We start from the raw sequence: 16,054 nt of genomic DNA on the forward strand, positions 1-16,054 counted from the left end.
CTTAAGACAGTGACGGATATGAGATCATCTGTCTAAGCAGACAGATGAACCCTATATAAGGTGGGTGCAAAAGAGGAACCGTTCGTTGGATCCTCCGGGCAGCTTCGAGCCAAGATCGAGATGGACAAAGAACTCTGCAGCTGAAGAAGAGCCGGGGCCACGGAGCCGGAGACTGTCCTGCACATGGAGACCAACCCGTCTGGCCCACAATCTGTGGCTTCGAATCGCACTTCTCTCATCGGCTGGGTTCTGACCCCAAAGACAAAGATGAAGACAAAGACAAGGAAGAAGAACTGGTGCCTTTTTTCCTGCCAGCACCAAGTCCTGTGTGACCTCAGCATCCATGCGGAGAGGAGGCTCATCAGACCTGCGGAGATCCTGGCCTTCGCCGATCAACATCTTCCTCCTGCTGCCACACCTTCTTCATCATCAAGCCAGGTCTGGGGTTCGAAACGCCAAACTCCGTCCGTCTCTCTCAAAGGTTCCCTTTTTTAGTTCTCAGTATCAGCAGTAGGGAAAGATAGACTAGATGACTGATTTTACTTATTTGATTATTTCTGCTACTGAATTAAGCTGTACTGACCCTTGCAAAAATGCCTTACTAATAAAATATTTAGCATAAAGAAAATCTAAAAGATGTTGTGGACATTCAGTTAATGAGTCACCTTAAAGTTCTTTGATGGTTGTAAAATAGCTGTGATGTTTGATTCTGGAGAGGAAGAGGTGGAAAATGTTTTTAGGTTGCTGGTAGCCCATATTTAAAACCTCATCCTTGGGACTCGCCCGAGTCACTAAAACCTACCTGGTTCAATAACAAATGCAAGTTGCAAAATAGAGAACGAGCGACCGTTAACAGGTGTGCTCTGTGAAACTAGTTGGCTGTAGGCTGCTCAGTCTGGCTAATTCACAGGGGGAAGAAGGGTGGGACACCTGGATGTAGGCCGTCAGATAACCAGGCGAATCGTTTCTCGAAACCAGCTTAAACAGAGTTTACTTCAGTTCTGGACAGGGTAAATCCCAGCAGATTTAGGAAACTCAACGGACCCGTTAGACGGAGAGCTGGTAGCACATCTCCCCTCTCAGAAGAGGAAGTACGAGAGTGAGAGAGTAGAGACAGAAAGGAGGGGGGGGGGTGTTGCGCAACAACAATGGTTGACCGCTACAGACAAAACATGTTACTGCAAAATCTAACCCACAAACTCCAGAAAACAGCAAAAATCCTATAAACTGTAAACAAATAAATCTTGGTAAAATATGACAAATAAACCACAGGGACATAAAACTAACCAGGAACGGGACTGGAATGATAGAAACTATCCTCATCTCTTTCTCAATCTGTGAGTTGGAAAGCACCAAACTTTGCAAACACTAAGCAAACATAGCAGCTTAATGTGCTGTTATTTTGTTCAGTCAAATTGAAATTTTTATGACTGAGCGTTAGCAATGAAGAAGTTGGGTTTAAATGGAAATTAAGGCAAAAGTCTTTTGAAAACTTTGAAGAATCTAGCCATACAGTGTCTTACCTCACATGAATGTTGGTCAAATAAAATGAACAACATTCATTTCATTTGAAACATAATTCAGACACTTTACACAACTCATCTGGCAGGAAGTGTGTAAAGGTAACACTCAGAGTTAATAAAAAAAAAAATAGTATAGAGAAAAAAGAGGGAGGTGGAGAGAAACAAAGATGTGCATGGTGGGGGTTTCAAGGAATGATTTAGCATTTTCTTGAGAGGCACTCTGAGGGATTTCCCTGGAAAAAACTTGCAGCAGCTTTGTGTTTACTCCAAGGCTGAAGGCCTTAGCCATCAGTTCACAGACAGAGGAAGAAAACTCTGTGAGTCATGTGTTTGGATTATAAGCATTACTGTACTAAAGAATGATCAAACTAAAGACACATAGTGAGTGAAAAAAAACTAAGATGGCTGTGAAACCTGTTTCACATCAAACATTGCTCCCAAATGGTCTTTAAGAAAAACACTTATATCCACACATAAATACTGTGATTTGCCTTTATTTTGCCTCACTCTTCATCATCATGCTAACCCTGCGTGTTTCAAACCGAGAGTAGATGGCAAGCCTTATTGTCATTCCACATGAGTTGGCTGATCTCAGCCAAATCTTTATGTGCCTCATTCCTCATTCCTCATCAGGGCTGCATTGTGTGGTTTCCACCAATCTGAAAATCCTTCATAACTGGGATCCACTGAAAATGTGGGAAATCTGTAAGTGAAGCTCTGTCTCTTGGGGGGGATTCCTTACCAGCGCTGCGGGAAAGTCTTTCGGGGAGCGCTCGGGCAAAGATGGAGATGGAGACAAACAGAGGAAGGCTTTACTTTCCTCAAAGCTTGTGAGGGCTACAAAGCCAAAGCTGTTCTAATATTGAGAGAAAAAGCTCGGTCAAGCTGGGATTCTGGTTTCCTGCTTGGTTATTATGCACCACTGAGGGAGATGTGAGGGGAGAAAGTAGCTGGAAATCTCCTTGAAAGAAGCTCGCATCTCTCCTTGAACAACCAGAGCTCATCAATAAATGATGCTGTGTCTCTTCCAGTCAATCACAAACACAAGAAGTGCCTTGATTTGTTTTAGAAAATGGTGCTCCACACAGTACTGTCTTTATTCTCCCGCCTCCTTCCTTGATGACATTCCTTGTTCCCTTAAACGTCATACTTTTAAAGATAGATGGCTTTTAAAGTTCATTTTCATGCTCTTGAAAAGAGTGAGCCACCCTGTAATAACTGGTGCTGCCGCGATTGCCCCTGCTGGCCTTTGGCTCTCCGTCCTGTGACTCTGCTTCGGTAGATTCCAGCAGAGAGCAGTGATAGGGGCTTTTTCTGGCCACAGTGAAACCTAATCCCATTTCACAGTGGCAGGCCATTGCGCCAAAATAATCACTTGATGGGAGTTGAAAGTGATTACCAATGTTCTCTCTTATCCGCAATGAGTGCAGAGAATACCGTCCAGCAACAACTATTTGCCTCTGTGATGGCGGGCCAAGTGAAGAGCGCAATAGGGGGGCACATTCATCCAGGAAAAAAAACCTTCAGTGGCTTTCCACGGTTTGTGTGTCAGGAGTGCTCACAAAAGATGCACGCACTGTAAGTTTATTCGCTTGGATAAGTAATTAGAGCAATGGTCCATCCCCTTACACACAGCCTACATATTTAACAATCCCTCTGTAGACGTGAATTTGAATTTCCTCTCTGTGTTTTGGCGATAAGCCATGATCATTTGGTTGTATTCCAAAAAATATAATATTCATTAGTCATTTATTGCTGTTTTTGATTTGAAATTGTGTTAGCTGCTAATTTTTAAACTGTAAATACTTGCTCCAGCAGGAATTATTATTTATGCAGAACAAAGCAAGCAGCCTTATGTGCAGCATCCTGATAAGTTCAATCCAAGCAAATCCCTCAAAAAGAAGAGTTATTTATTTTTGTGCCTCAGCTAATGCGTCATTTTATCAGTTTCTCTAACCCAACACCAAGAAAATTTTACAAATAAAAAATAATTTCACATCAAATGAAAGTTTCAGCTCCAAATTTCCATGCTATGCATTCAACGACTCGCTCAAGGGCTGTTACGGCTACTCTTGGATTTTAGCAAAAATCAAAAGGTGCCAGAGTAGTTTCTAGGAGGAGGGTTTTCCGACTCATCCAAAACAAAGCACTCGCGGAAAGTTTTCTGGTGGCAAACGGTGACTTTCTCAATGTACAAAAATAACAGAAACACTCTCCGAGTTGACTTTCCAAAAAATGTAAAATTAAACTTTATTTGGTGCGTTTGCCACCAGAAAACTTTCTGCGAGTGCTTAGTTTTGGATGAGTCGGAAAACCCTCCTCCTAGAAACTACTCTGGCACCTTTTGATTTTTGATTTTTGTTAAAATCCAAGAGTAGCCGTAACAAGTGGAAAAACTATTTCACCCCTCGCTCCTTAACCAAACAATCAGATGCCCTGCAGCAGCTGCTTCCGCTGCCTAATCACAGCAGGAGGCCACCTGATAAGGAGGAGGGTCTAAACAAAACAAATAAATAAACAAGTTACAATAGATATATTATTTATATAAATTTAGATCTGTAACCTTAATACATTAGCAAAAATAAATTAATCCAATTCTTAATAGGCTCCAACAAGGGCACATCAGCATGCTGAGGGTTCGCTCTCAAAGTGACTTGAACCCGCAGGCGTCCTTCAGATCTCAGGCTTTCGCCTGTCGCTACATCCCCACCCTGCTCAGCAGCTCTTCTGACAGAAGCTCCAAAATAAGGGTGTTTCCTCACCTGATAGTCAGACATGACATACAGAGAGTTCCTGTCCAGGGAAAAGGCCATGTCCCGTAGGACTGAGCTGCTGTCCTTCATCACAGTCAGCGTCTCATACAGCACTCCTCCCTCCTGAGCGCCGTCCACCCTGATCTAAAGAGACGTCAACAAGCAGAAACAAAGAGATACTATTTATTTTTTATCAGTAAAAAACAAATTTAACCTTTACAATTAACAAGAAAATGAAGATTGCTTTCACTATCGTGAGCAAAAATGTTCACCTACAAGAAAGAAAAGTATAGATCAATGAATTAAGCTTGTCTGTTTATGACATTTTTAACAATTTATACATCAAACCTTTTTCTTTATTCCCAAAGAGGTTCATCCGATCACAGCTGCACAGCTATAAATTAATTATCCTCCAGTGGAGATGTCAAATATAGTAAAAACATAAAAATACAATATAATTTACAATGCTGAGGTTGACCCTTGAAGGGATTTTAAATAAAATTAGAAAAAACCCATATGCAACATAAATTTGATAAAACGACCAGATTTTATACCATTGAGGCCATCTATTCCTCAATCATGAGCAAATAGCTAAGTGCATTTTGTCTGCGTATTGGGACCATGTCCCATACATGTGCTGTGCATTTCTCCATCAAATGAGTAGATGATTTACAGAACCTTGGATCTATTCAGGCTGGATTCTTATAGATTAAAAATTATGTTTATCTTTTTATCACCTTTCAAAAACCAAATTAAGAAAATTTCCAAGATGTTTGCCTCCCAGCTTTGCCACAATTTCCATTGCACTCAAACAGTTCCTTGTGAATTCATGGCTTTTAAACAGAATTTCTTTTGACTGCAAACATAACAGATGCCAAACGGTAAAAGGTTTTCACTTTTCCTTTCCACTTTGACAAACAATGTGTGCTGTTTCAGATAAGCAAAATAATAAGCAGGTGAGCCTTTGTTCAAAGTCTGTCGCTGATGCACACTCTGTCAATAGGCAGCTTATTTTTGTAGAACTACATTTACGTACTAGTTTCTGCATAATGAAAGTGTTTCTGCTTTTCATCTGGTTTCTACTTTTTTCTATGTGCATTTCTTTACAACAGTCCTTAATCTTATTTCCAGAAAAATGCCTGTATTTGCAATCACAAAACCTATGTTTATCTCTCCAGGAATAATGTAAACTGCATCAATATTAATAATAACTTGACACCCTAAGTAAAAATCAAAAGTGGGAAAGAGGCAGCAAAGTCGGAATAAAAGCAAACACAGCAAGAAACAACCGTTATTAGCAATGCAAACCCAAGCTGAAGCTCCTTTTAAATTCCATTGAAAGTGGATCATTTGCTGTGTGATGCAATTATAGTAAAGCTGAATTAATTTCCCAATCATAATAATTAAAAGAAATGCAAGATCATGAAGACACGGAGTGGAGAATTGTGGAATTGTTCTCAAACGACTACAGCGTGATTATGCCACATCTTCCCAGCATGAGTCTGAGCACGTGGCCTCGGCACCCAAATCAAATTTGACTGCAGATGATTTTGAGCGTTTGCCAGGTCTAGCTCGCACAATATGGCAGAGCCTCAGCATTCTCTCAGTGGGGACAGTCAATCAATACAAACTGATTACATGATTGGATCCCCCAGGCACCAAAACTTCATCAATCAATCACGGCTCCACCTTCCAGGCAGTTGCGCCTCACCAACAGTCAGCCCAGGCAGCCAGGAATGAAAAACAGAGAGGGGGATATGTTTGCTAAAAGCTGTGTGTTTTAGATCAGGTGGAAAGGAGGATAGAAATAGAAGTAACGTTAGGACATAGCTGCAGTTTTTCATCCAATACCACCCAGCCGCAATAGTGACAGGACCTTTTTTTTGTTGTTTTTAGATCATGTAGAGGGCACTATCCTTTCAAGATTGTTTGTTGGCTTATTACCATGCATATTTTTGTTGCAAACGATACTTAAAATATAATACTCTCATTAGAGGTCTTGATTCTCTTTTCCTTTTTGGAATCCCACATACACACAGATTTCAATATGCTTTCCCACACTCTTCTGTTCATAAATAGCACATGAGAATGTAAGCATTTCTGCTGGAAAACAATGTTTAAGTATAAAAAAGGGAAACGCACGCACACACACAAAGAGGACAGATATATTGAGCTTTGTGGCATTTTGGCAGGAATATCATGAGAGTGGCCAAGGGATAGAGGTGCTAAAATGAGCTCTGACAAATATTGCCCCATCATGACTGATCCGAGTGGTTTGATTTCAGCGCATTCACACATGGTTTTATTATCTGAAACGGGGCTGACCAGGTGGACGCCTTCTGGGAGGACCAGGTCTCCTTAAGCCCTACAGCTTTATAATGAGAGTAAGGCGGGTTTAATTAGTTTTATAATGAGCCTGCTTGTTGAAGGTGACACACATAGTTGCCCACGTACACACAAGACAGGAGTTGCAAACAAAAAAATAATTAAAGTAAAGGAACTCACTCTCCTGTTGGTTGCACTCATAAAATTTGTAATTGCAAACTGTAAACATGATGGCTTATTTGGACCACCTTTGGGTGTGCTGTATTATTAAAAGGACAGACCAAACATGAAACAATAAATGTTGGCCAAGTCACTAAGATGTATTAGCTGCATAATAAGTTTTTCACGTTTTTGCACCCAGAATCAGCATCTTATTCACTAAGCAAATAGAATAAATTAAATCGTGATAAAATTTGGTATAGTTGTGAGTTACCTGTGTTTGATGGGTCGATTACTCCCACCTGCCCTGTTAAAAAATGTATTCTTTCTATAATTAGTAAGTAGACTACTTAGTGTAGTTTTCAGACTTTAAGGATTTATGAGATTAATTGATTTCTAAACATTGAAATAGCTTAATATATTTTATTTCTGTTACAACAATATGTGCTGTAATTATTTGGGATATGTTGTCAATGGAAAAAAAATTGCTTTCTTGAACATCATTGGAAACAGGGCTTTGTAGTTTTAAAGTTGCAGTAAAGAAGCTCTTTAAGTCTGGGCTTGGACTTCGCTGCATTAAGTGAATCTCAATGTTCAAGTAATCCCAAACATGCTCTATTGAGATCTGGTGACTGTGGAGGCCATTGGATTACAGTAAACCCATTTTCATGCTCAAGAAACCAGCTTGACATGATTTGAGCTTTGTGAAAAGGTGCATCATTCAGCCAGAAGTAGCCACTAGAGGATGAGTGCACCGTGGTTATAAAAGGATAGACATGGTCAGGAACAATGCCCTAATAGATTGTGATGTTTACATTACTTGTAATTGGTTCTAATCGTGCCCAAGTGGTGCCACAGAAATTATCCGCTGCACTGTTGAGCCAACAGCACAAGTCTACAATGTTGACACCAGACAGAATGGTTCAATATTTACAGTTATGTTGTCTATGTCATATTATGACTCGACTATCACAGCTGAAGTTGAGTCTTATCAGACCAGGCAACATTTTTCCAATCTGTTGTTGTCCAATTTTAGAGAGTTTGTGTGAAATCCACTGCTGCCATTTTATCATCTCAAACCAGCCTGCACATTTTCCTCTGACCTCTGACATCTTTAGGGCATTTTTATTAACAAAACTGTTGCTCACTGGATATTTCCCCTTTCCTGACATTTCTCTTTAAATTACATAGATGGCAGTTGATTAAAATCCCACTAAATCAGCAGTTTCCACAAAAGTAATTCCAGATTCAAAATCACTTTTCCTCTTATCTATAAAAATGTTCTCCAGGTGTTTATCTTCAGATCTTATCAAGTGTTCTTCAATGTAAATAGCTGAATAACTATTTGTGATAACAAGCATTAAAACAGTTGTACCTAATAAACAGCCCAGCTTTTCCGGTCATGTGACAGTCATACCAATCTAAAATAATTCTTAGCTAAACATTTTTTAATATAAAAATACTACTCATCTACCTCAGCTACACTGCATAACAGTGCACAGGGAGCTTTTATTTGAACAGGAGCCTAATGTCCAGATTTTTACTTTCAGAAATCTTCTACTGTAGACTTCCCTGTGCTGTCCCTTCCATATGAAATAAGACTTGTATTGAAACTGTTTTAGTACACACTTATTTGACCATCTGTGTGTCTTTAATTTAATTCCTTTTTCCCAGCATCAAACAGGAAAAAAGGACATATATTTAACTCGAAAATATGTAACCCAACAGCAGCAATATCCGTCCTGCTGCTTAAATTATCTTGCAGGACCTGTGGTGGTTATAAACAACAGTTTGGCTTCCCCAAACAAATATGCAACCTGAGCCTGTGCTTAAGAAAAACAGCCTTCCTTTCTCATGGATGGCTTTGCATCTTAAGCACAGTCTAATCCCACGAGAGCCAAAGAAAACAAGAAATGACTTCTAAGATATGACTTGGCTCGAGTCTGGTTGGCTCTGCCAGACCTTCTATGATGGAGTCGCCTACCAAGACGTCTCTGCGGTGACTGTTTACATATGGGATGGATTATAAACGATGATTTATAAGCTAGGGATGTTTGCATATAAAGGTCTGTCTTTTCTTACCACAGTTAAAAAACTGTGTAGATGACTTTGTTTATGGGTTAAAGGCAGTTTAAATTCAAGAGACATAGTCCATGTCTTGCATCGCTGGCCAATCTATGTCCAGTTAACCTAAACATATGGATGATGACCTAGGAGGCAAGCAGCAATCTGTTCAATGATTCATTCCCAATCTGCCACGCTGACAAGGTTTCATCTGTCCCTCAAGACCTTTATGTCTGCAATACTTTAAATCGGACATGGCAGAGTCTATGTGCTTTTTTCTACAGTAAATTTCTGTTACTATTCTGAAAATTCATTGGTATGCCTAAATGAAAGATACAACACATTTGAGCTAAACTAAAAGCTTTTCATGAATATCTAAAGTTTAGCACTACATCTTGTATGGCTTACAGACAGGCTGCAGAATGAAACTACATGCAAGACTAGATCTAAAGAAGATAGATATGGAATGTCAGGAAAGCAGACTTTGGAGCAGACTTCAGAGAGGTCGCTTGCAGGCTTGAATCTCTACGATGACACAGGGCACTCAGGAACATAAGGGTCCAACAACTGTTCACCTTTAAGCTTGAGTGGCTGTGCATATGGTCCGATTGCGGCTGACAACCCAGGAGAGTGTGCATTGATTAACCCATATATTCATGATGCCTCTGTGAATGCTAATGAAGCATGGCCCAGGACCGAGCTGAGCAGCAGTTAGCATTTAATGACAACAGAGAGCATCGCTGATGTGGAGATCTGTATCATCGGACTCGGCAAAGAGAGAGATATTGATCATTGCTATGAGACATGATGTATTAGTAAAACGTAGCATGTGTGTGTATGTGTGTGTGTGTGTGTGAAAGTTTGACTTAAAAAGTTACAGAACCTGCAGAAACCTAAATTTCCCTCCACCCTGGCCTTCAGCTGCATGGCAAGCCTCCAATCTTCATTTTACTGTTTTTGCAACTTGACCACAGTCTCCTCTCCATCTGTGCATATCCACTTCTTTTCTATCTCCTTCAGGACATGATTTCCTGCTTTCTGTTTCCTCTCCTCCTCCATGCTGCACGCTATCCCTGAAATCATTCCCATTGTTTGTCCGGTTCTCATGGCCCACCAACAAAAGCAGTGGGAGGGGGACAGTGGAACAATTCATGGCACCCGTATGGTCTTCATTTTCCTTACCGCAGTGCCGTCACAGTTCTCTTGTGTATTTTCATTTGTGTGAGCAAACAGTAGAAAGAAAAGCAAGAGAAGGAAAAAAAGAGGACAAAGTGTTGGAGGGGAAAAGATGGAGCAGCTCAATTAAAGTCGGTCATGAAAAGCAGAAAGATGGACACCTCCCTGTGTTATCACAAAATTGCCTCTCTAATACCTTTTACAATTTCAGCTGCACTAAGACATCCAATGACAATCCACTCTGCAGAGTTTTACCCTCAGGTCCAGCTCATGCAGTTATGAAAATCCTTTCAGTTTAGCCTCAAACACACCTACTCTTTCCTTGCTTTGAAAGCCCATTCTAGTGATTTCAATCATCGAATCAAATCTCCCCTTCCCAGACCACGCCATTACAAACCGTGACTTTGAAAAGTTCAAGTTATTTAGCAGTGCACCAGAGAATTTCCCCACCCGCTTAACGCTCTCAATAAGCCATAATAAAGCCACTATTTGCACATGAGAGAATTTGACCAAGGCTTTATTTGCCATAAGCTTAACATTTCCAGTCATTTCAAGGCAAATATGGTAGCCGAGTCGCTAGAACCACAGAGATAAGGCGGTGGGAGGTTTTTATATTGTTCAACACTGCTTCTTCCTTCGTGATAGCTTTCTTCTAATTTTATGTGCAAAGACTAAGTACTTACTAACCTGTGACTCTAAGAGTAACTTTACTCAAATAGTCTTGAGGCATGTATTCATGAAATTTGGTGTTGTCTTTTTGTTTATTATAAACACCAGCAGCTATGACATCATTGTTGTGCTCCTTAACTCTGATGCACTTAAAACCTTGTAATTATTGCTAAAAGCAGGGACCATTTTGGCCCAAATTGCACAATATTTAAAAGCACTCCCCGTGTCAGAGCAGCATCCTCTTCCAGTGTGGTATTGTAGTTCTTCAGAGCACAACAGAGCTCTGCAGAAAATCAATTCTACTCAGCAAATGTAATGTGTTTGAAGCTGCCACAGGGCTTGTTTGTTTAAACCTGCCACAGGGCTTTCAACAAAAATGCATAATGTCATCATAGTGTGTCTGCTGCTTATTTGCATGAGGGAAAAAAGCTTAATATCCTACATACAAATACAGTAGTAGGATGTATGACATTAAGTAATTAGAAATTTATGCAACATAGATGTGTTAGTGGGATGGTGTAGAAGCTGAACAATGCTTGGTTCAAAAATACTTGACATTTCATTTATTTGACATCAACTTAATGTAAGTTCCTTTCTGTGACTTCAGAAATTACCCAAACACATATAGCAGTGGAATAATTTGGCATAATGCCCTGCTTTACAGAGGAATCTGATCTGTTTGCAGCCAAACATATATGACTAACTCAATCTCTTCATTTTCATGTTTTAGTTACTTTCATAACCATCGTAATATGTGTTATCTCACTTTAAAACCCACACATTACACTTTTCCCAGGGAGTTTACTATTGAACCAAATGTCCAGTTTTGTGAAAAATGATCTACCCTCGTGTGCTTTATCAAGAGCAGATATGGCAGTTCCAAAAGCATATTGTCACATAAGTTGTTGTTTTTTAACCGTAAATGAATGCCACAATACTGCATTCAGATGTGCATCAGTATTGCAATAAATTAACAACTTGAAGTCACACAATTGAATAAGGTGCTCACGTTGGGTTTTTCCTATGATGTGGAAATGTGGTACTGAATGCATTCATCCTACTGAAATCCATTTAAATACACAACAGTGGAAAATAATTACTTTTTACCTTATTAGTGCATGCAAGCTGCAAAAGCTCCTTCTGTTTTCAACCCAGAGTTACCCAGTAGGATAAAACTACTCAGTTTAAATGAACCACCTGAGGCTACAAAGCGGTGTCACATGATGATAGAAATGTCCTGTTTTATCAGAAACATGAGCAGTCTAATCAGGAGCTGCCAATGAGTGCATCCATATGTTGCACCAACCTCAGTCGGTAAGTCTGTGGGTTGTCCTTGTGACCTTTCACCCTGCCGACACCTTTGCAGTGACAGACCTGACCTTTGCTACTAACATGATCTGCTGATGGCATTTATAGTCATGCCCCATTTCCACTGAACCTGTCCATTTGGGTGTGATGGAATAGGATTGGAGAAGTGACCCTGTGCTCCATGGAGGCTCTTGGGAGTTTGAGATCATAGCTGCTCATTCAGTCTGTGTAATGACTGTAACTCTGGCCTTTAAACTCTGGACTCAACTACAGACATGATGGATGCCTTGCTGTGCTCACTTACCGGTCTCTTTGAGAGTTCATAGTAAGTCAAGATTTTTTTTTTGCACTAACTATTTTTCTGCTTCAATTTTTTGTCACATTACATTTTTTTCTCTGTCTTTCTTCTTTGGTATTTGTTGTTTCTCTTCTTTTCCCTTGGCCATTAGACTGACTTTGCCTTACACTTCCTCGTCTCTCCTTCTCTTCCTTTCCCACTGTCAGGCTATCTTGTCTTATTCCCCAATGGCTCATCAAAAGAAAGAGCTGCAGTGATGCTATCTGTGCCCCTAGTCTGGACCTGTGTGTATGTGTGCTTCTTGTGTGTCAGACAGATTGCTTCTCATAAGACTGAAACCCCCAGGCTAATGTCACAACAGTCCTCTCACACATTTCCTAAGTCAGCTGCATGCAGTTCCTCTGTGCAATAAGCAGGGCCCAGCATCCTTTAAAGTTAGTACCGATGCAAAACTGACTCTTATAGAAGCTTGACCGTAATAAAGCCAAACAGGATGCACTTGGAATGACCATGGTGGACAATGAGCTGAATCAGCTTTATCAGCCTCATGGAGAGAGCTCATCAACTACACGATAGCTTGATGGCCTTGCTTCGTTTGCTTGCCTCATATTATTGAATCAATGAATGTGAATGAGTTTCAAACTCACCATAAGAGTTTGTGTAGAAATAAATGTCTCCAGGCGTTGAGACTATGCATACTGATTTTAGCATTTAAGAACGCAGTCACATCAACCTTGTTTATTCTGTTTCTGGCTGGAAAGTCTGGTTCGTTTGGGGAGGAGTGAAACTCTGAGTCGGACAAAAGCAAACTCTGGTCCGCCTACAAACCTCGGTCGTGTAAAGGTGGTAGAGACATATTGCAGAAAACTTTAAGCTATAATTTATGCAAGTGGTGGTTCTACAAAGTACTGACTCAGATTTCAGATTTTTATTTGAAAAAAAATAATATCGAAACCAAATATAATTTTCTCCTCCATTTTAAGTTCGCATTGTAACATGACAAAACATAAAAAAGTTTAAGGGGTTATAGTACTTTTACAAAGAGCATTTCTACTTTATAACACAGCATGTCTCAAAAAATAATTTGGGGTCATTAGCTGAGGTCTGCACCAAAGAAATAAAATGGGTTTTAAGTAATAAAAAAGAAGTGCTCATTACTCCTCTGAGCTTTGCCGCAGATTTATTCTTTCACACCTTTGATGAAGTGAAAAATAAAGTTGAAAGAAAGAAGAAAACACTTTTAACTCATTGCATTTTCATTAAGAACAGCAAGTTGTCTCCACACCTGCCTGGAGCTATGTATTTAAATGTATAGGAAGACATTAGAAATAATGTTTTAAATCTCAGAAGTTGTAAATGCAGTCACTTTTAATGATAAATCCTGAAAGAACATAATTTTACAAATGTTTTTACAGGTGCATAATGACCTCTTACATTTAATTAAAAGAAAGGAATAAATGAACATTTATGCACTTTGGATTTGGCTCAAGTGGCCATACACAGAGATTTACATCAATTTGTCACTGTCTGAAGGATGCAAAAACATATCTGAATTGTCTGGTAGCAGCATCTTTGTGCAAATGAATAATGTCCCGACATAATCATCGTAATGTTCTTGACATATCCAGTTATGCTAAATAGATCATAATTAAGAGGATTATTGCATTAATTACAGTTAATGGATTAAGAATCATGTGACATCAGAGAATGTGAGATACAAATGAGGCAACAGATGTGTCTGTGTGATGAGCATTTCTATATTAACTGAAAAATATTTCTAATGTTTAATACAGCAATTTTTAAATTGAGTCACAGCAGAGGCATTTTCAATTAATTTTAAGTATCAAATTATACACATTTGTTAACTTGTTAAGGTATTATTGTTTAGAAGATTAAGATGAAATATTAGACCTCATTCTTTTTGGGGGTTTTTTAAGAGATAATTTGATTATAAAAGTCTGAAGAGTAGACCTTTATGAGGCTGAGAAGGTTTAATACAAAGAATAAATCATTCTCTCAAAACAAGATGTGTCAGGATCTGTGTTTTTCTGCATATTTATTTAGAGTTTTCTGTGTCTCTGAGTGTTCGTGTTGTCCTGTCTTCCCCTTGATTGTTTCCCAGGTGTGTCTCGTTTCTGTGATTACCCTCCCGTGTATTTAGTGCCACCTGTGTCTCAGCGTCTCTGTCGGGTCCTTGTCAATGTGTCTTGTCTATGCGTGTAGCCTGTTGCTACCAGTGCTGAGCCCTAGCCTTCTGCTTTACTGTGCTGCCAGATTTTGTGGACTTTTGGAATTATTTAAGTCTATTTTCATCATTAAACTTCCATCATTCATCTCATCTGGGTCTGCTGCGTCTCCCTCACCGCTTCCACCACAACAGTTTATGACAAGATGTGTAAATTTAGTATTTTTGTACGATTCCTTTCATGGTCTGTCTCTTACACATCAATAAACTTTATGAAAGTGCACTGCTAAGCCACTGAAGTGTTCCTTTAATCTCAAAGCATCACAGCTATGTTGTCACTGTCTCAGATTGATGGCTAAAACTTTTTATTTTGTCTGTTTGTACAGTAGCATGCTAAAGTTTAAGAGTGAACAATCAAGCATTCTCCAGATATTTTTGGGCTCACAATTTGCTTCATTTGACCACTTGCCTGTCAGCTTTTAGTACCATGTTCCCAGTGATGACATGGAAAGATCAAGGTTTTATTGTTTAAACAAATAACTTGTTTGATACTCTGAGTAGAAGAAAGTTAGAAGTAGACAGCTGTACCTTTTCATGTAGATGACTTATTTAATACAAAATAATTGCAAGGGATCAAAAGGGATCAAAAGATTAGAAAAAAAGTCTTAGTGATTTGCTTGTTGAAAGTTTTTCAAAAGTACTAAGAAAAAGTAAGACTTTTGGGAACAACTAAGAACATAAAGTGATGCTTCAGTGTGACACCGGTAGATAAATGAAACAAAAAAAGTGCAAAACATGAGACAAAAAATTCAAACGATAGCTTCAATAGCCAAAAATATCAAAACTTACAACTGAGTTTATTAAAAGTTTCAAGGTAAAAGTTTCCTAATGATCATGGCAATTCTTCAAAGAAATAACACCCAGTGAAACCGGCGAGTGTTTTAGAACCATTACACATGGAAGGAAAAGCAATTATCGACTGAACATAAGAGGCATTGTTAGCACCTTTTAGAAATCAGGTTAAATGTTTTTATTTCTTCAAATTTTCAAAGAACTATGCTGACTTTGCTTCATAAACTTGAAGATACGGGTTCATTCACCTCTCTGCCTTTCTCTCTGTCCCTTTTTTCAGTTATAAAATAATTCTATTAAATCCTTTTACTTACTATTATTTATGCTTTTTAAACCAATCAAGTTGGCTCACATTGAAAAAGGCTGTTGTGACCCAGTAAGTGTTAAACAACACGGGACAGGATTAATTTTAAAAAAAACAGTTAAAGGTGTTTTGTGTGCATTTCTTTGTTGTGTCTTTTTCATTATGTATTTAATCTATTTTGTTTTGTTGATTTGCACTCTTTTACTTACCCTCCTGAAAGAAGAAATTATAAATAAATGACATTAATGATAATCTATTTCAAATTTCCTAACTGAGATTTATAGAATAAAATACATCAAACTTGTTTTTTTGGAGGAAACAAATCATCCCTATACTGTCACTTCATCAGCCCAAGAAAATATTTTCTCCTCCATTTGTGTCTGCCTGATGAAAAAACTTTAATACTGGTTTAGCTACAGTCAACATTATTGAATGAAA

General features: G+C 38.9%; 1 protein-coding gene across 1 annotated transcript in view; it reads right to left on the minus strand.

Annotated features, from left to right (window-relative positions):
• LOC114135329 (plexin-A2-like) overlaps nt 1-16,054 on the minus strand; it is an 87,707-nt gene that overhangs the window by 53,891 nt on the left and 17,762 nt on the right. The window contains exon 4 of the mRNA XM_028002540.1: nt 4,286-4,420. Within this exon, the coding sequence (XP_027858341.1) occupies nt 4,286-4,420 (135 nt within the window). The remainder of the gene's footprint in view (nt 1-4,285; nt 4,421-16,054) is intronic.

This window comes from Xiphophorus couchianus, chromosome 20 (assembly GCF_001444195.1).
Source record: "Xiphophorus couchianus chromosome 20, X_couchianus-1.0, whole genome shotgun sequence".
Classification (NCBI taxonomy): domain Eukaryota; kingdom Metazoa; phylum Chordata; class Actinopteri; order Cyprinodontiformes; family Poeciliidae; genus Xiphophorus; species Xiphophorus couchianus.